Source organism: Pleurodeles waltl, chromosome 11 (assembly GCF_031143425.1).
Source record: "Pleurodeles waltl isolate 20211129_DDA chromosome 11, aPleWal1.hap1.20221129, whole genome shotgun sequence".
In the NCBI taxonomy this organism is placed as follows: Eukaryota; Metazoa; Chordata; class Amphibia; order Caudata; family Salamandridae; genus Pleurodeles; species Pleurodeles waltl.
Window position 1 is genome coordinate 738,292,695 of NC_090450.1, and position 21,385 is coordinate 738,314,079.

General features: G+C 43.9%; 1 protein-coding gene across 1 annotated transcript in view; it reads left to right on the top strand.

The window, feature by feature from the left end:
* Positions 1-21,020, top strand: part of LZTR1 (leucine zipper like post translational regulator 1) — a 198,798-nt gene extending 177,778 nt beyond the window's left edge. Inside the window, exons 19-20 of the mRNA XM_069214442.1 lie at positions 1,148-1,228; positions 18,399-21,020. Of these exons, the coding sequence (XP_069070543.1) occupies positions 1,148-1,228; positions 18,399-18,515 (198 nt within the window). The 3' untranslated portion in view covers positions 18,516-21,020. The remainder of the gene's footprint in view (positions 1-1,147; positions 1,229-18,398) is intronic.
* The last annotated feature ends 365 nt before the right edge of the window (positions 21,021-21,385 follow it).

The window sequence follows — 21,385 nt, forward strand, 5'->3', positions numbered from 1 at the left end:
ATTTGGATTTTAAAAAATCACAATTTTTCACAAGCTACAGCATCCAGCTTGCCCCTCCTTATCCCTAGGGCATTTCCTTGTCATTACTGGGGGGCCATGCCCCTCAAACGGCATTGCTACGGACAACTGTACACAAGAGAATTATATGCCGTTTGGAACACATGTGCTGGCTGATGTGCCAGGATTGCCTGCCAGGAAGGGCTTTATCTCATGAAGGCCTGTATTAAACATACAAACCTTTCAGGGTGCAGCTCTTGACAACTGTGAACCAAGTGCTGTGTTCAGCTGTCCACTCTGTTTTGTGCTAGGTTTGTGCTGTATAAATACACAAACATACTTATACACTGCAAAAGAAAAAGGATTGTACGGATAATATTGGCCAATGTCATACAATCTGTGTACAAATAGATGTGGACAGTCCTTTACTGTGTTCCTCTCGACCCCTGTTTATACTTAATTACTTAATTGCTGAAATTAAAAATGAATTAATCAATAACTAAGAAGGGAAGATACCCTGGCCCAGTCTGACAGCTTGATCTTCTTTGGGCCTAGTTTACAACTTTAAAAGTCTTCTTTGTTAATCATAGAGATTGACTCTCCGATGTGCCACTCCGGTGTTGCTCCTCAGGTGCCATACAATGAACGGTGCACTCTTCGCCTTTCTTCTGCATGAAAGTTAACAGGCACCGCTGATGCTGCAATTCCCTCTGAAAGCATACAGGGAACCTTTTTATACGCAGCTCCCTGCAAAAGCTTTTCAAACAGTGCAAAAACTCCATGCTACACTGAGCCACTTGGGGGCAGGTGGGTGTAGGCTTAACCAGTGCCATTTGAAATGGAGTGAGCATGACTAGTGAAGGGATTCAGCCTCTATTTTCAACAGTTCACAAACACCCTCATCCCTTTGTTTAAAACAAAAATTACCATTATGCATCTGACTCCAACTTTCTCTAATTCTGTGTCACCTGGTCATGAAACCAGCCTCTGGTCCGTATTCAGTATTTGTGGAACTCATTGAAGGAATCTGCTAATACAAGTAGATTGTTTTGCGTTATTGTTTCATAAGAATTTTGTGGGAGAGCTGTGAACATTCTAGGGATGTAAAATATATGTTCACTAACATGGAACCTTCTCCTTAACCCTCCAGATTCTGGAAGCCGCCGACAAGACGCAGGCATTGGACATGAAGAAGCATTGCCTACACATCATCGTGCACCAGTTCACCAAGGTTGGTGGGATCTTTTCTCTGGCTCTGGAAATCTGCTGCCCTCTAGTACTGCCATGGCTAAAACAAGCTCATCGCTGGGTCCTCCGTACCGGATGCCCATCTCCTCTTGCTTAGCTTCCTGTTGTTCTCAGCCGGTGCTGCAAATCTCTGGAGTAGCAACCGAACACTACTGTGCCTGTCTGCTTTAGACCTCACTCTATAAATTCACTTGAGTGTCTAACAATAAAGGAAGTTACTTACACAAACAGTCAGTTGAGATTTTATAAGTATGGTGCAGGCTATGAGTGTACTGTGTTTTTGGAGGATAGATTGGAAGTTACGAAAGTTGCGCGCTTGTACGATTATTGTTCCTTTCTTTCAACCAAACCGAAAAGATATATAGCTTTAGTAGAATGTAGGTGCCGGGAAATCTTTGCCAGTTACTTGTTTCATAAATATGAATTATACAATGAAGGCATAGCTTTGGAGATAGGCAGTATGAGGGAGGAGGCTGCCTTGCCAAATGTTGGCTGTAAGATATGGAAGGATGGCCGAGGGAAGTCACAAAGATATTCTCTCCAAAGGTTGCAGGAGGCACAAAGAAAAATATTGTTGCACACTTGCCTTCCTCAGCTGGCAATACTGCTCTCGTTCAAAACCCCAACTTGGAGAACAGAAAGTGAATATTTAGGTAGCTGTGCAGAGATATTCTTTCTACATAATACTCCAATGGATTGCTTTCACAAAATAGGCAGTTTGTTAGGGGAGGCCCTGCCTTAAAAAGCGAACCACTTAGTGAGGCACATCCCTGCTGTCAGCATTTAGGCAAATTGGTGGAGTAGAGTTGGCTCTTCAAAAAAAAACAAAAAAAAAACTTTAGGTATTCTGAAGGGAAGGCTGCTTTTGGAAAACAGGTGGTCCAATATGCGAGCCCTCCCGCCTTTAGGGAAGTCATCGTCTGATGGAGAGACCCTCTCCCTGAAAGAAAATAAGTAGTCTCTCAATGTGCATTCCTGAATCCAGGAAGTAAGCTGATGGCTGAGGGTTCCAGTGTTCAGAAAATAGACCTGAGGTGGATGCCTTCTGCCTCCAATCTCATGGAGCCCCCTTCCCTAAAATAAACAGAAGCCTGAGGCTCATTCATACCTTCGAACATAGGCAGTTTGTGTGGATGACAAACGCCTTCGGAAAACGAGCATGGGAAAGCGAATGCTTTTTAAAATCGGCAGTGTGTTAAAGTGGGTATGTCTTCAAAAATAGGCAGTAAGGAGCGGGAAAAATCTCTTGAAAAGCAGTCTAATGAGAAAGGCTTATCTTTTAACGCAGTATGGAAGAGGGCCTCTTTCTTCACAGAAGAGTCAGTCTCACTGCGATTCCTAGTCTCTTCTGAAAATAGTTGGTTATTACTATAGTCGCCCCTTAATTCAGGAAGTAATCAAGCTGATGCGGAAGGGGCCTGCATTCTGAATATACAGGTTGTAATAGCGAGGGGCTCTGCATGGAATTTGATGCAGGAAGCCCTTCCTTCAGAAAATAGGCGGCCTGAAGGGAAAAGTTTCTGTTTTCAACTTGAAATATTCTTACTGCACCAAAAATCCGAGGGAACGCTAATTGGCTAAAGTGAATTGCCTATATGGTTGGGGGTAGCTGCCTTTTGAAAATTGAGGTGGCTGAACCCGTAGAAAGGTGGTTAATATGCATCTCCAAGTCTCACACGTTTACCGCCTGTCGCCTATTCTTTGAGGTAATGACAGCTAGAACAGAAATATAACTGACGTAGTTGCATATCTGAACAATGCAGAGGTAAGACTGTGGTTGACTTGGACATCTTTCCTCTTCATATGTGGGAAAAGGTAGATTGCTTTGCAAAACTAATATTTGAATTGGTCTGGACTATGATTTCGAATGGAAAAGTACTGCAGGTCTCTGTTTTGTGCCTCTGTCACCTGACAATGACATGACAATTAAGACTAGAGCAAATAAAACCATGTTTTGTACACATGAGGTTTAGGATTGAAGTAGGTACATTTTGTGTTTTTTGATGGTGGGACTTTGAGTGAAAGCAGAGTCCGGCATTACCATGAATGCCGTTGCTGTGGTTCTGAAGCTTGTGAGTATCTATATGTGATCCTATGGGTGTGCATTTGTCTATTTCCTCCTATGCCTCTTTTTATATTTGTGTTTGCACATCTGTTGTAGTCTTTAACCCCATTGATTATTTCTACATCAAACTCAGGCTTCCTATCTGATCTAGTACTTCAGGATCAGGACCATAGCCCACCATTTTCCTGGGGTACCTCAACCCCTCCCAACTCTAATCCCTGCAATTCCAGTTAGTTATCTCCTACTGTACCTTTGCCAGTGCACTCTAACAATGACCTTTAGTACTCCGCAAATCCCAACCCTTAAATCGCCCCAACACTAGCAAAATGTACTTGAATTCCACCAAAAAAAAAACATGTCAACATAGGAGTAAACCCCAAGCATTGTGCAATATAGCGCAACCTTCATTGCTGCTCCTGTTCCAATATTATTTCATGTAATTATTAAAGCAGTTATAAAGAACAGGTTGCCCTACATGGTAATAAAGCTGTGTACATTTGACCAGCCGTGGCTCGCTGTAAAGGGGGGGCACGTGTAAACAAAGCGTTAAATTAAAAAAATAATGTTAAAAAACTAACCTGATTCCCTGCCTCCTCGCTGCTCTTCTGGCTTCACTTGCAGGCACAGGCTCCCAACCTGCCCTGCGGCCAATCCTAACTGCTGGCAGCATGAAAGCAGCATTAGGATTGGCCAGAGCGACCTGGCTCTGTGCTCCTAGGCAGACTGGGAGCCTGGGCCCACTGTGTTGCCAGGCTCAGTGCGCATGTGTGTTTGGCCGGCCCAAGACAGCCGGCCAAACACACGTGCACTTAGGGGATCATGGTAGAGTAAATTGCCAGAAAATACATGAAATAACTGAGTCATGGAGATAGATTGCATGGTTAACTGATTATTTTTAACACCAAGTCCAAATGAATTCGATGAAACCATGCATTTCTAACTGACTGCAATTCTTGACTGTAACTATAAAGTATTTGATTGACACTGCTGCACAGGTGCATCACCACTCTGGCCTTCCTTATGTTGTCTTGTCTCACCAATGAACGGCCTTTGGCAGACTTCTCAGAGCAGTAAAACTGACCTCAATCTTCTATCACTTTCACCCCCATGGCCAGTCAAGTTATTGAGTTACAGCAACTACTTGTTGCCTTCTAACCAGGCTCCCTCCCTGTTTAGGGGACTGTATCAGCAATGGTGGCCCTCCTGGTTTATGTTAGCCAGTGGATACAGATGGTGCTATAGCACCGTTGTTAGTGGACTTGCTAATTGCTTTCTGTTTTGTGGTTCAAATAGTCGTTTTGAGTGTGTAAGACAGCATAGTGTCCGCTCTTTTCTCTCCAGCCATACCCAGAATATTTGCATTTCATATAATCAGATTAAGATTGCCTTTGGAGTCCCATAGGGACCTTAGAATCAGCTTTATTAAAAAAAAAAAAAAAAAAGAGAGAGAGGAGAGAGAGAGAAAACACCCACTCGATTTCTTTATTGCTTTGTATGTTTTAACTGTTAAACTAATACAGATACCCATGTAGTCAATCAGAGGAAAACCATCCGAAACTAAATAGAAGCAAGTCACAGGTTCTTACTGTAGGTGGAAATGTCAAGGTTGTGATGTCCTAGCCGTGTCTAAGATCCTTGGACATCTTTTGCCTTCAAAACCAGCTTAATAGTCGATGAGGATTTAGAAAACACAACAGTACTCAGTGCTGGTTGAAAATCATGTTTTCCATCTGAGGATCTGTGAAGTCTTGCCACCTCTATTCATTGCCTTCAGACAGAACTACAGAACTATTGGAGTAGTAGCGAACTGTGTCTGCACAATAGATATATCCTGAATAATCTGTAAATCAGTATATATCCTGAACAATCTATAAATCCATTCTAAATTCTCCCAGTGATCTACACACTTGATATGCATTACTCCAGCTATTCAGTTACGGGAAGCGGGCAACTGGCCTCTGCTTTTCCCTTCCTATTCCAGTACTGTGATTGACAGCAGTGCACCTCAGTTTCGACCAGCACGCCTCAATCTTGCACTGTTGGCTTATATCTTCGAAGTACTGCACAACAACACAACTTTACAGGTAGTCCTAAACTCTGTTTTTGGACTTCTTTAATCCACTTGTGTACTCTTTACAGGGGGCCTTAGTTTCCCTCTGGAACACCACATTTTCCTTTCTCTGACCTGCTTTTACCCAGGCCTGACTTCCATCACCTCAGCCGTTTCAGTGCTGACGCCCAACAAACAGCCACCATGTATTAATGGGACATTCCAGCAATTGTGATAGGTATAGAAGAGTATTATCTGGTGTGCACTCTATTTTTTTTTTTTATAACCATGCGTTTTCTTTTGCAGAGTATCATTTTATGTTATTGGATTAAAACATTTGTTGGTGAAATTATCAAACGGTAATTGAGGGTTTATGAAGGGACCAGGGATGCATATTGTAGTTATTATTTTGTCTCTTTGGACCAATTTGCGTTAGGTTTTCTATTTCTGGCTAAGTGATATGCACAATATTGACACTACGGACTAGAGTGTAACACTATGTTTTTCTATTAATGATAACGGGGTACCATAGTGGAATAACACTGGACTACTAATTAGAGAGCATGACTGCCCAGTTAAAACTTCAACACATTAGTGAATAAAAGCCTCTGTGCCTTACATGATTGCTAAAATACACACTCGGGCCTCATTTACAATGTTTTGGTGCAGGGCAGCACAATCATTTGGTGCAGGGCAGAAGCGTAGCAAAGCTTTTTGCTGCGCTTCCCTGCGTCAAAACAAAAGGGCAGGGGTGCGCTGTATCTACAAGATAGTATGCATTCCTGTCCTTGTCCCCTGTACTGGCACACAAATTGCTGCCATGAGCCAACGCAGGCACACTTGCACCATGGTGCAAGGATGCCCGCGTTGCGGGGATGATTGTTTTTGTGTAGGAAAGGACACCTTCCTGCACAAAAGTAATCATGAGAGCTGTTTTCCTCCGTCTTCGTGTGCTGTAGAATATAAAGAGGAACAAACCAGGAGACATTATGTTATTTCTTCCTGTTGCACCACCCTTAAACTGATGCGTTCCCAGGTTTACGAAAACTTGTAAATCTGGGAATGCGTCAGATTCCATGGGTGTCGCATGGGAACACCCACAGCTCTTGAGTATTGCGTGAAAGTAGGCTATATTTACAAGACCATGAAAAGCCACGCAAGATGGCTTTGTGTGGCCTTGTAATTGTGGCCCTGCAGCCTGCACCGCTGGTGTATCAAAAAAAGACGCACCGGAGGCGCAGGCTGCTTGTAATTGAGGCCCTCAATGTATGTCAAAGGTGATAAATAGTAAAATTACTGACCTGCGCTGGCAGGCGAGAAGGAGCAATTGATTGAGTATACATTATTACTGCTCAGATTTGTCTCTTTCAGCATCCCTGTTTTCCTGCTGAGAGGGTAGGACTGAGGGTCTTAGTTGCTTTGTTTTGTTGTGGGATTGGCCCTGTAGGCTGCTTGCCTTTAAGTTGAGAGCCTGAGTGGCTTAGCAAACTGGAAACTTCCGACTGCTTTACCTTTAGCTCATTACAGGGTAATGGCAGGTTACACAAGGTCAGGGCAGACAAAATCTGCAAAACATTAAGATATGCCCACTTTAGGGCTGTACAGGAGAAAGTTGCAGATCTTGGAGAGAGATAATGACCAGTCCGGTCATCATATGCATGCTCCAGGAAGTGAGGCTCCTTTAGGCACGTACCCAACTTTGGTTGTGTTTTATGTGCTCAAAATCCTAGGCGCTATCTTGTTTGGAGTACCGCTCTCTAGTGATGAGTGCTGCAATGTCGCTTGGTGTTGAGCCAGACAATTCTCTCCCATTAGGGCACCTTGAGCAATGGGCAGAGGAACTCCTGAAGTACATTGCTTAATCACAGGGAGTCTTTAAAACACAGCTGCACGACGCATCAAGCCATGGGTAGCTTGACTGTACTAGTAAATGTTCGACCCCGGTCTCTTCAGACAATAGTTCAAGAAAGATGCCCTAATTACAACCAGCTGCTACAATAACAAGGTGATGGATGGAATGCTTGGATTAATCTCAGCCACTCGCTCAGGCTGCATCCTAATCCATGGTTTCTCATCCACCATGCCTCCTAAGTTTGGGCCCAGCATATGCAAATCAGTCATGACCTTGCTCCAATGGGAATAGTCCAACCCGAACTGCCGAGTTACATGAATCGGAATACAAGCAACCTAGGACCAGTTTCACTGTAATTAAGGCTAATCAGCTAGGTACAGCTTCATTCCAGTGTCACAGTGAGCACTTGACCTACATATGGGCATACCTGTCACAATTAGGGCATCAAATGAAACCGCAAGGAAATGGAAGGATTGCTTGAATTAATCTCAGCCACTGGCAATCGCTCAGGTTGTATCCCAATCCATTGTTTTTCGCCCACCATGCTACCTCAGTTTGGACCCAGCCATATGCAGATGAGTCTTGACCCTGCTCCAATGGGTACAGATCAGCCTGAACTAACAATAATTCTTCAAAAGGGGAAACTGAACACCACAGTTCATCATTGATGTTCAGCTCTTGGGTGATCTTGCACAAGTTAATGTATGCACCAATATCTACAACAGTTGTCAGTATACCACTTGGAAAGGCATGGGTCAAGTTTCCCTGAGGTATGTCTTCCATATAATTGCATATGGGTTCCTATAGACATTCTTCTCTCTCCTCCAACACCTCTTCTCCATTAATGATCCACAGAACAATCCAGAATGAAGAAGAGATTAGATTTTACCTGCATCCTGACATGATAGATCCCTTTCCTTTCTGACTACAGGAGCCAGCATTTCTTATTGCAGACACCCTAGTCTCTCGGGTAGCTTTTATGCACTTGTCTCCTTCCAGCTAGGCTGTATCATCACAATTCCACAGTAAAATGCTTAGGTTGTGCTATTGGTCCCTGGAGTACTCCAAGGATCTCTCAGTAGGTTGAATAGGAATAATAGTGATGAGTTGTTATGCTTTTCCAAATAAGGGGTTGCTCAATAAATAAACCACATCCTCAATGGAATACTAGCATTGCTTTGGTCATGCCCATGCAACCGCCTTTCAAAGTTCACAGCTGCTTGCCACTTTGAATTGTAGAGCTGTAAGACTGGCCTCCTAGTTGCCATTATCTGTGCCTGTCAGCACAGTTATTGTTGTATTTGTTTTCAGGGGCGGCTCCTTCGCTATGGCGAAGAAGCATCATCCCAATGGCTTTGCCAGAAGCAGAAAAATTAAACAATAGTTTTCTATTGTTTTATTTTTCCGTTTCTGGCACAGCAGTGCTGGGAGGGCGGGGCTGGGCTGTGAGAGGGGAGCAGGGGGGGTTCGGGTGCACCTAAGTGCGCTTGTGTGTTTTGCCAGCCGTCTGAGGCCAGCCAAACACATGCGCACTTGTGTTTCTACATCCCGGCTGCATACACAGCCGGGCTGGAGAAACTGCACAGACCCCATGCTTGTGTCTGAGCGGCAGTCACTGCCGCTCAAACTAATCCTGACGCTGCTTTCGTGCTATGTATAGCATGTAAGCAGCGCCAGTATTGCTGGGGAGCCTGTGATGGTGTCCCGACACCACAAGAGGATTGAGGTGGCACAGGCAATGGAGAGGTAGGTTAATGTTTTAATTATTATTTTTTTCCCTCCCAGCCCCATGTCCCCGCCGTCCATCTCCGCAATCCCTCCTCACCTGCCCCATACCAGCCCCTCCCTTTGAGATTTGCGATGGCCGCCACTGTTTGTTTTGCTCCAGATTCAGACGTGTACTTATGACGTTCCTTAAGACACCTGTTGTTCGCCTAAGTGTGCTATTTATCATTTTATTTTGTCAGTTTTTAAGACCGCTTCTCAACCGCTCAATAAGGTGACTCGCTACACACAGGAAAGAACTGTGATGTAGATGAGCCTTTACAAAGAACTGCCACAAAAACATAACCTTAAAAGAACCAGAACATATTACAGTTACCCGCCTCACCAACATGTCAAGAATCGAAAGGTTGGACAAGAATGGCCACAGCACACCGATAGTATAGTCCAATAGTGTGGCAGGGATGAGTGTCCCTTATCTTATGTTGCTATGAAGCAAAGTTGAAAGGAGTCTCAAGTCCTGTTTGTAGAGGGTGTCTTTTATTTGTAGATACTGGAAATCATTGTGTCATCAGCGTGATACAGCCAACACGTGTAAAAGAATCGAAAGGTGTACATTAGATAGATAATGGACCACAATGGGTAAGAGAGGCCTACGTTTGTGAACTATGAGGTGAAAATAAAAACTTATAACATCGCAATGGTCAGCCCTTTTTGGAGAAAATTGAGGGGCGGTGTTCTATAAATTTGGATCCCTAATCTCATAGCCTCTGCCTCACCTCGGTATGTGGTGTTGTGCACAGGGGCCTAGCTACCATTGATGCAGCAGGTGTAGTGGCAATGAGGTCCAGAGTAGCCCATTGAACCCTGATAATTGTTGTATTTTGCTATCCCAAAAGCAGTGAAAAGGGCCATTTTCCCTGTTTGCACCAGAGCATCCTTGGTATGCTACTGGTTGTGTAGGTGGAGTTAGATAGGAGGCAGTGTGGTTTAAAGTGTAACTACCTGAAGCCAGCTTAATGAGGGAGAGGGAATCTTCCACAGCCCCTACCTCTCCTTTGCCTTACAAATCGAAACAATGCATTTTGACACAGCTGATGAGGGGCCAGTGGCTAAGGAGATGCCTCTTCTTTTCTTCTTCTACAGCTTTTGGTGGGGCTGCATGTGTTGTAATTGATAAACATGGACACCGGAAGCAGTGAAAGAGAGGAGGGACAATTTTCTGAACTTTTTTAACATTTTCATTGTGTGTGTGTGTGTGTGTGTGTATATATATATATATATATATATAAATATGTTCGATGGCATGTGTAGCTGCAGATACACATGCTGTGCATTATCCTGCCATCTAGTGTTGGGCTCGGAGTGTTACAAGTTGTTTTTCTTCGAAGAAGTATTTTCGAGTCACGAGACCGAGGGACTCCTCCCTTTCGGCTCCATTGCGCATGGGCGTCGACTCCATCTTAGATTGTTTTCTTTCCGCCATCGGGTTCGGACGTGTTCCTCTATGCTCCATGTTTTGGTTCGGAAAAGATAGTTATACATCGGAAAATTTGACGGTATTGTTTGCGCTCGGTACCGGGTTAGAAAGAAAAATTCCGGCAGCCCTTCGGGGTTTCCACGCCTCGGCGGGCCTAGTCGGCCTGACCGCGTCCATCTTCAACGCTCATGGACCGGACCCCCTTCCGCTTCTGCCCCAACTGCCACGCAAAGTATCCTTATACAGACCAACACTTGGTCTGTAATCTGTGTTTGTCCCCCGAACACAAAGAGGATACTTGCGAGGCCTGTCGGGCATTTCGATCCAAGAAGACAGTGCGGGATCGAAGAGCTCGAAGACTCCAGATGGCGTCGACAACGGCCAGCCACACCGACGTCGAGGAAGAGGAGACATTCTCCATTCCAGATTCGGACTCGGACGAGTCCGAGAGTGAGCAGCCAAAGACTTAGCAAACCGTGAGTAAACCAGCCCCGGCGAAAGCCCACTCGAAGATCTTGAAGGCCCAGGGGACGCCACCGCCAACAGGCCATGGCTTCACCCGAAAACACGGTGACCAAACATCGGCACCGAAAAAGGCCTCCCAGCAGCCGAAGACATCCGACTCCGGTCGAGATACCGGCTCCGAAAAAAATCGGCAACGAGATTCCGGTTCTGAACGGACTCGGCCCACAGCAAGTCAAAAAGGTTTCCTCGGAGCCGAAAAAGACTGTCGAGAAAATTTTGGTACCGAAACATTCTTCGTCGGAGCCAAAACAAAGCTCCTATACAGAGGAACAAGGCCTTTCCACACAATTACAAGGCCACCGATTCGAACAAGAGCTGGGCATGGGAGAACCGGACCATACCCAAAGAAGGCTCCATATCCAAAAGGACACGGGGAAAATCAGAACTCTTCCTCCAATCAAAATGAAGCGGAAGCTCGCATTCCAAGAGGTGGAAATGCAGCCTAAAGCAAAAGTGGCAAAAGAGAAAACTCCACAACAATCACCAATACATTTGCCACATCTGTCCCCGGTAGCAACACCCCCAATGATGAAGTCACCAACGCACACAGGGATGAGTCAAGATGACCCGGATGCATGGGATTTGTATGATGCACCGGTCTCTGACAATAGTCTTGAATGCTACCCAGCAAGGCCTTCACCACCTGAAGACAGTACTGCTTACATGCAAGTGGTTTCCAGGGCAGCTACATTTCATAATGTAGTATTGCATGCAGAGCCCATAGAAGATGACTTCTTGTTCAACACCTTGTCATCTACGCACAGCCAATACCAAAGCTTGCCAATGCTGCCAGGCATGTTAAAACACGCTAAACAGGTGTTTCAAGACCCAGTCAAAGGCAGAGCCATCACGCCTAGGGTGGAGAAGAAATATAAACCACCCCCTACTGACCCTGTGTACATCACACAACAGTTAACTCCAGACTCAGTGGTAGTAGGAGCAGCCCGAAAAAGGGCGAACTCACAAACTTGTGGAGACGCACCACCGCCCGACAAAGAAAGTCGGAAATTCGATGCAGCAGGCAAAAGGGTGGCAGCACAGGCAGCCAATCAATGGCGAATTGCCAATTCTCAGGCACTTCTAGCAAGATACGGCAGGGCACATTGAAATGAAATGCAACATTTCATCAAACACCTTCCCAAAGAGTTCCAGAAACGTGCCCAACAGGTTGTCGAGGAGGGCCAAAGTATTTCCAACAACCAAATAAGGTCGGCCATGGACTCAGCAGACACAGCGGCCAGAACAAAAACACGGCGGTAACCATTCGGAGACACGCATGGCTACGAACCTCCGGATTCAAGCCCGAAATTCAGCAAGCAGTGCTAAATATGCCATACAGTGAATAACAACTATTTGGGCCGGAGGTGGATACAGCGATAGACAAATTGAAGAAGGACACTGACACGGCCAAAGCCATGGGCGCGCTCTACTCCCCACAGAGCAGAGGCACTTTTAGGAAGCCGCACTTAAGAGGGGGGTTTCGAGCCCAGACCACAGAGCCTTCCACCTCACAAGTCAGACCCACATATCAGGGCCAATATCAGAGAGGAGGTTTTCGAGGACAATATAGGGGTGGACAGTTCCCTAAAACAAGAGGGAAATAACAGAGCCCAAAAACCCCACAAACTAAACAGTGACTTCAACATCACAAACCCCCACCACACAACACCAGTGGGGGGGGGAAGACTCACAGATTATTACCACAATTAGGAACACATAACTACGGACACGTGGGTTCTAGCCATTATCCAACATGGTTATTGCATAGAATTCCTACATTTGCCACCAGATGTGCCTCCAAAAGCACACAACATGTCCAAACAACACTTAGATCTGTTACAACTAGAAGTCCAAGCATTGTTACAAAAAGAAGCAATAGAACTAGTACCCAACCATCAAAAGGGAACAGGTGTTTACTCCCTGTATTTCTTAATTCCAAAAAAGGACAAAACACTGAGACCCATATTAGACCTCAGAACACTAAATCTTTACATCAAATCAGATCACTTTCACATGATGACACTTCAAGACGTGATTCCCTTACTCAAACAACAAGACTACATGTCAACATTAGATCTCAAAGATGCTTATTTCCACATACCCATCCATCCTTCCCACAGGAAATACTTGAGGTTTGTAATCCAAGGCGTGCATTACCAATTCAAAGTCTTACAGTTTGGCGTAACAACAGCCCCAAGAGTATTCACAAAATGCCTTGCAGTAATAGCTGCTCACATCAGGAGGCAGCACATGCACGTATTCCCTTACTTAGACGATTGGTTAATAAAAACCAGCACTCAGCAACAGTGTCTTCTACACACAAAATACGTTATAGAATCCCTTCACAAACTAGGGTTCTCTATAAACTACCAAAAATCACATCTACAACCGTGTCAAATACAACAGTACTTAGGAGCAACAATCAACACACAAAAAGGGATTGCCACTCCAAGTCCACAAAGGGTACAAGCCTTCCAAAATGTAATACTAAACATACACCCAAACCAACATTATCAAGTGAGGTTTGTGATGAAACTCCTAGGCATGATGTCTTCATGCATAGCCATTGTCCCAAACGCAAGACTACACATGCGTCCCTTACAACAATGTCTAGCAACACAATGGACACAAGCACAGGGTCAACTTCAAGATCTAGTGTTGATAGACCGCCAAACACACTCCTCGCTTCAATGGTGGAATCCTATAAATTTAAACCAAGGGCGGCCATTCCAAGACCCAGTGCCTCAATACGTGATCACAACAGATGCTTCCATGATAGGGTGGGGAGCACACCTCAACCAGCACATTATACAGGGACAATGGGACGTTCAACAAAAACAACTGCAAATAAATCATCTAGAGCTGCTAGCAGTGTTTCTAGCATTGAAAGCATTTCAACTGCTAATAGCCCACAAACACATTCTTGTCAAAACAGACAACATGACAACAATGTATTACCTAAACAAACAGGGAGGGACACACTCGTCACAACTGTGTCTCTTAGCACAAAAAAATTGTCATTGGGTGATTCACAATCACATTCGCCTAATAGCACAGTACATCCCAGGGATTCAAAAACAGTTAGCCGACAATCTCAGTCGAGATCACCAACAAACACACAAATGGAAAATTCATCCCCAGATACTACAAACTTACTTTCTACACTGGGGAAAACCAGAAATAGACCTATTTGCAACAAAGAAAACGCAAAATGCCAAAACTTCGCGTCCAGGTATCCACACCCTCAGTCCAAGGGCAATGCGTTATGGATGAGTTGATCAGGGATATTTGCCTACGCTTTTCCCCCTTTCCCACTCCTTCCTTATCTTGTAAACAAATTGAGTCAAAACAGACTCAAACTAATACTGATAGCACCAACCTGGGCTCGCCAACCATGATACACAACACTACTAGACCTGTCAGTGGTACCTCATATCAAACTCCCAAACAGACCAGATCTGTTAACTCAACACAAGCAACAGATCAGACACCCAAATCCAGCATCGCTCAATCTAGCAATCTGGCTCCTGAAGTCTTAGAGTTTGGACATTTAGACCTTACACAAGAATGTATGGAGGTCATTAAGCAAGCTAGAAAACCTACTACAAGACATTGTTACGCAAACAAATGGAAAAGATTTGTTTATTATTGCCATCATAATCAAATCCAACCACTACACGCTTCTGCGAAAAACATCGTAAGCTATTTATTACACTTACAGAAATCAAACCTAGCTTTTTCTTCTATCAAAATATATCTCACAGCAATATCTGCCTATCTGCAGATTACACATTCAACGTCACTCTTTAGAATCCCAGTCATCAAAGCATTTATGGAGGGTCTAAAGAGAATCATACCCCCGAGAACACCACCAGTTCCCTTATGGAACCTCAATATTGTATTAACACGACTCATGGGTCCACCATTTGAACCCATGCACTCTTGTGAAATGGAATACTTGACCTGGAAAGTAGCCTTCTTAATAGCTATCACATCGCTTAGAAGGGTAAGTGAAATTCAAGCATTTACTATACAAGAACCCTTTATACAAATACATAAACATTATGTGGTTCTCCGGACAAATCCAAAGTTCTTACCTAAAGTTATATCACCGTTCCACCTAAACCAAACAGTGGAACTCCCAGTCTTTTTTCCACAACCAGACCTAGTAGCCGAAAGAGCCTTACATACGCTAGACATCAAAAGAGCGTTAATGTATTACATTGATAGAACTAAACAATTTCGCAAAACAAAACAATTGTTTGTAGCCTTTCAAAAACCTCATGCAGGAAATCCAATGTCTAAACAAGGCATTGCCAGATGGATAGTGAAGTGTATTCAGACCTGCTGTATTAAAGCAAAAAGAGATCTGCCTATTACGCCAAAGGCACACTCCACTAGGAAAAAAGGCGCCACAATGGCCTTTTTAGGAAATATACCTATGACAGAAATCTGTAAGGCAGCCACATGGTCTACGCCTCATACATTCACAAAACATTACTGTGTAGATGTGTTAACAACACAACAAGCCACAGTAGGACAGGCTGTATTAAGAACATTATTTCAAACAACTTCAACTCCTACAGGCTAAACCACCGCTTTTGGGGAGATAACTGCTTACTAGTCTATGCACAGCATGTGTAGCTGCAGCTACACATGCCATCGAACGGAAAATGTCACTTACCCAGTGTACATCTGTTCGTGGCATGAGTCGCTGCAGATTCACATGCGCCCTCCCACCTCCCCGGGAGCCTGTAGCCGTTATAAGTTGATGAAAATTGTACATTTATAAATTTGTAAATATATGATATTTTTTATACACAATATGTACATACAGACTCACTCCATTGCATGGGCACTTTTACTAATATACACAACTCCTACCTCACCCTCTGCGGGGAAAACAATCTAAGATGGAGTCGACGCCCATGCGCAATGGAGCCGAAAGGGAGGAGTCCCTCGGTCTCGTGACTCGAAAAGACTTCTTGGAAGAAAAACAACTTGTAACACTCCGAGCCCAACACTAGATGGCAGGATAATGCACAGCATGTGAATCTGCAGCGACTCATGCCATGAACAGATGTACACTGGGTAAGTGACATTTTCCATATATAGTATGACGGAACCACGGATGCCTTTACAAAGTGATAATTGCACCGGATGTGTCATTGCCACACATGCACTTACAAGCATTTTTTTTTACCTCGCAAATGCCTTTACCACTGAACTTTTATGGTAAAGGCATGGTTAGTAAAGACTTATGCATGGTAAAAATGTAAAGTAGCAAGTATAACCCCTATATGTGTATGTATGTATGTATGTATGTATGTGTGTGTGTGTGTGTGTGTATATAAATATATACACACACACACACACAACCTTGCCATCCACAAACCCTACCCACCCTAAACCGTAAGAATTCCCTTACCACCTAAAAGCTGATACCCACCTTAAGCACCTCTTACCACCCTGAAACCCATACCCACCCTAAAACCTAAAAATGCTCTTACCACCCCAAAACCCATACCCAACCTAAAAATGCCCTTACCACCCCAAACCCATACCCACCCTAAAACATAAAAAACCCTTACCACCCCAAAACCTAAACAAAATGTCCTTACCAACCAAAAACCCATACCTACCCTAAAACATTAAAACTCCTTTCCACCCCAAAACCAATACCTGCCCAGACCGACAAATGCCCTTATCACCCCAAACCCATACCCACCCTACAACCTAAAAATACCCTTGCCACCCCAAAACCCATACCCACCCTAAAACCTAAAAATGCCATTACCACCCAATAACCATTACCTACTCTAAACACCATTACACACACACACACACATTCTCTCTCTCTCTCTCTCTCTCTCTCTCTCTCTCTCAATACTTACCTGTACTCACCTGCAAAACCTTTTGACTTGCATACAACTTTTCCATTCATGCCTTTACAAAATAAAAAAATGAAAATAATACCTTTAAAACCATTACCGCGCATGTACTTCATCATTCTTGCCTTTAAAATGAAATTCTTTGTAAAGGTATATTTGTGGTAAAGGCATGCGTGGTAAAGACATTGTTGTAAATGCATTGCATGGTAAAGGTAAACGATGTTTTTATTTATATATATATATATATATATATATATATATATATCTCCATATAAGCTGCTGCAGCCAAGGTCTGCTAGGCTCTTACAATCTTCAAAATAGTCCTTATTCAGAAATCTGTCACCAAGTGCTGGGAATAGTAGAGGCCCAGAATTGCTAACATAATGCCAGTTAGCGGTCATGATCATATTCTATATCTGATAATTCGGAACTGAGTGGTGAGGCATTAGTGAGCAGAACAGAAACATCCTGAATTTTGTGTTGTGTTTCTGTTTGCTTCGTGGCTTTTAAATTGCTGTGGAAATTTATGGTGCAGTGACTCGGTAGCAGTGGTCCTCAAGAGTCATCAACTTTACACTAGAGTGTAATGGCAAAACATTCAGGTGAGTGACATTTGGGGCTTGATTTTGAGTTTGGCGGACAGAAAACTCTGTCTGCCAAACTCCCCACAGTGTGGCCTCTACCTATGCGGTGACCTCCCCACCGGAGTTAAAACTTTCTTGCTAGCGGGAAACAGGCTACAGCATTGTCCCTGGCTCGTAATCGAGGCGGCAGCAGTGCTGTAGCCTGCAGGCAATGGTGCTGGCCTGGGGGGCCTCTGCACTGTCCATGCCAAGTGCAGCCCCCCCCCCCTTTCACCCCCCACCGGGGCTCCCTGCACCCATTCTCTGCCAGCCTTTTCATGGCGGAGCTACTGCCATAAAAAGGCTGGCGGAGAACAAGGCCGTACTCTGCAGCATCACTGCCTTGGTGGATTAGGACCGCCACCTACCACCAGACCGCCGGGATCTCTGATCACCTACCACCAGGATTGTAACATGGTGCTCGAAACGTCGCATTGGTGGCGGTCTGACCACCATCCGCGAACCTAGTGGTGTAGTGACCGCCAGGTTCATAATGAGGCCCTTCAGTTTGCACAAACATCAGACCCATTTTTATTTGAATCTTTCCCATGTTCTATTTTAAAAGCATCAATTATGTGACTGTTATTAAAAATCTTCTTGTGGTGTGTGGGGTGCACTCTCCTACCACCAACACATTTAAATTTAATATATATGTATAATATCTAAAATGTTAAAAATGTATAATATACCCTGGAACGCACTGGACAGCTGCAGTATCTTATATTCTGTTGAGCAGGAATCCCTGAGGAGAAAGGTGTCAGGGATTAGGTTTTAGGAAGGCAAGATGTCAAATTACTGGCGCATAGACATTTGTTTAAGTCCGTTAAGACAATACTGCCTCCGCGCTGCCGTTTTCTTCCACCTAATGTTTTCCCATCTTCTGTTGAATCCTTCATCATTTGTCCCTTTTTTTTTTTTTTGTTTCTCCTCCCTCTCCTTTTCAAGGTCTCCAAATTACCGAATCTGCGGTTCCTGAGTCAGCCCTTGCTGCTTGACATCATTGAGTCCTTAGCCAGTCATATATCAGACAAGCAATGCGCAGAACTGGGCTCTGACATATGAAGTTCCAGGTCTCGGATGGACAGCACTTCAGCCGACGCTACCATTCCTTCTCCACTGAGAGAAACTTTCTCCTGATCGTTCCAATTCCAGGTTTCATTCCAAGCCATCAACAGCTTCAGCACAGATCTTAGGATAGCTGACAAATGACATATTTGAAAATAATGTATACGTCTGCATATGTGCGGATGGAGTCAGAAGAAGTGGGAGAACAGCTTGGAATTCTGCACAGTTGAACAATACAAGAATAAATTGCATTTACTGATTTGCAATATGTGTACATTTTAACAAACTGTAATCTCGCATGCACTTTATATGGTATGCCGACCACCATCTGATCTCTGCAACAACTCCATTACAAACCAAAGAGTCACCCGCAGTTACATACTACCGTCTGAAACTGAACCACAATAAAGAAACTTCCCGACCCCCTCAACAGAACTTCAGATAAAGATGCACCCAAACCCACCACTCCCATGAATGACCTTTCACCACATTGAACATCCACTCCTCTAAACTAGGCTTTTCCTGCCTGTAATTTGCCTAACATCTAAGGGTTCCACTTTTCTCTGCATTGTACCTTAGTATACTCCATTAAGCACCTTGCTTGACCATGGTGGAATGAGCCTGAAATTAAACATCCTAATGAATTCTCACCAAGCTACCCCTCAGAACTATCCTTTTTCCTACCTCTGTGGGTACCCACGGCGCCTCTGTGACTTCTTCTGTGTGACACTGGATGTTGGCATGTCCGCTCTTCGCCCAGCATGTTTCTATATGTGTCTATAAGTTTGGCACTACTTCTATGCCCACACACTGGTTAACACCAAACAATACTGCGCTAAAAAAGTATAAATATGGGCCTTAGTATCTCCTAACCCAGAAGATGCTCGTTGTCCCTTTACTACAAGCACACACATATATATACATATATACACACACACAGAAAGCAAACTCCTACCACACATATTGGGATAGCTCAAGGTCACACAAACAATCAGCTCGTTTCTAAACTTTTCAAAGACTGCAGTAGATTACTCACAACTACTCATTATTGCAGAGACTACAGAGATCACCGTGGGCTAATCAGTTGGTTCTCATGTGCCGTAGAGATGCCACAGGAATTACGTGTGTCCTTAGAAAGTTAATCTGTGCAAGCCACTTTCTGAGCAGTGCAATGCACTCTGCGGCACATGCATGAGACACTACCACAAACTCTGTGGATGAGCAAATTATCCAGTCAATTCCATATTCTATTCGCATGTACAGACAATTCAGTTCATAGTATCTATGCTACAAGCACTTAAAATGTTCTGTATATGAATAAATAAAATATGTATATTGTAAGGAAGCAGAAAACCTCAAAGCATCTTTCCAAAGCAAATTGCATTGGAAGATAGTGGACTTGCTTGTTATGTGATGAGAATGCAATATGTTTTTTCAGCTCCATTATTATAAAATTCTATACTACCCACTCTTTGGGACATGTAAATTAACAGTTCAGATCAGCAATGCAATTATGCTACACTTGCGGCAGCAATTACTACATTGGAAAACAGATTTCCGAAGATCACCATTTTATTGTGAGTTCTTCTCCATGGAGTTGTGAAGTTGATAACACTGTGATTGTTGTTTAACATGTAGTAAACAGTCCTGCGTTCATTTATAAGGTGATGATAAATACTGAGGACAGATTGACACTGCCAATACTGATAGGTACTCTTTTCATTCATCCACCCTGTTGTGGCCTTAGTGTGTTGCTGAAAGTCAAATACTGTGGAGGAGGCCCATTACTGATGTCATGGCAGCTCCTGTGTGTGTATCCCAGAAACAGAGCGTTAGTTGACCAGCCAAAACCCTGATGTCCACTGCCCCAAGTCACACTGCATAAGCTGCAAATCTTGCTTTTTCAAGTTTATGCCCTGCGGAAACCATATGCCATGCATGACGCTAACTGTTGATTCTTCTTGTCAATGTGGATTTCCGATGCCCTTAGGAAAGCCTTACTCAAAACATCGTCACAACTAATTGACCCCTACAGTCCCCAGTTCACTAGCCCGTAGGCAGAGTGTAACCTAAGGAACCAGGGACATTTAGGAATAGGGGGAAAAAAAGAGCTAAAGGGCATGGGTGGGATTGAACCTGGAAATGTTGGTTTTGGGGAGGCACCGTTACCTACCCACAATGGATGCTTCATTAGAGATTGAGCCAAACAATTTAAGACAGGATTTCCACTATAGCCAAAACAGAGAGAATGGGATGGGTATTGTCAGTATGGTGTTGCTCACGAAGGCACGACAGAGGTGTCCTGAAAGGCTTTCTTTTCTCTTTTATGGGTAAGATGTGCTAAAGAAGCTTGGCCTTGCAGAGAGACAGTCCTTTCTTTTTCTTTCATGGTGAGACTCATTATTGAAGGTTATAAACTTTTATTTAAATCGGATGCGGAATTGTTGCTTTGGGACATTTCCAAATTTAAGCTTGTTTTATTAAAGTGAATTAAAAAAAATATCTACCCACTCCAGATTTTTAGGTGGCGAGCTGCCTGCAACAAAATGGGGTTGGAACTAGGATTTCAAGAACATGTGTGATGGAAACTGTATGGATGACGGACCAATAAACAGCAGCATCTTAAACCCGCTCTAACTCGCCAACAAGGTATTGGGTGAGGAAGGCACGCACCTGAATACACCAGGATGACAGCCTCTGTCAACAGAAGCTGCATGGAATAGTACTTAAATTCACCAACCCTTACCAGCATCCCGGAGTTTAGGCTTGCACAAGGAAACAGGGCTTCATATGTACATTGCATACGACTATATAATATCTGCCTAGGGGAATTCGCTGGTAAAGACCGACATAGGCGTCACTTTTCC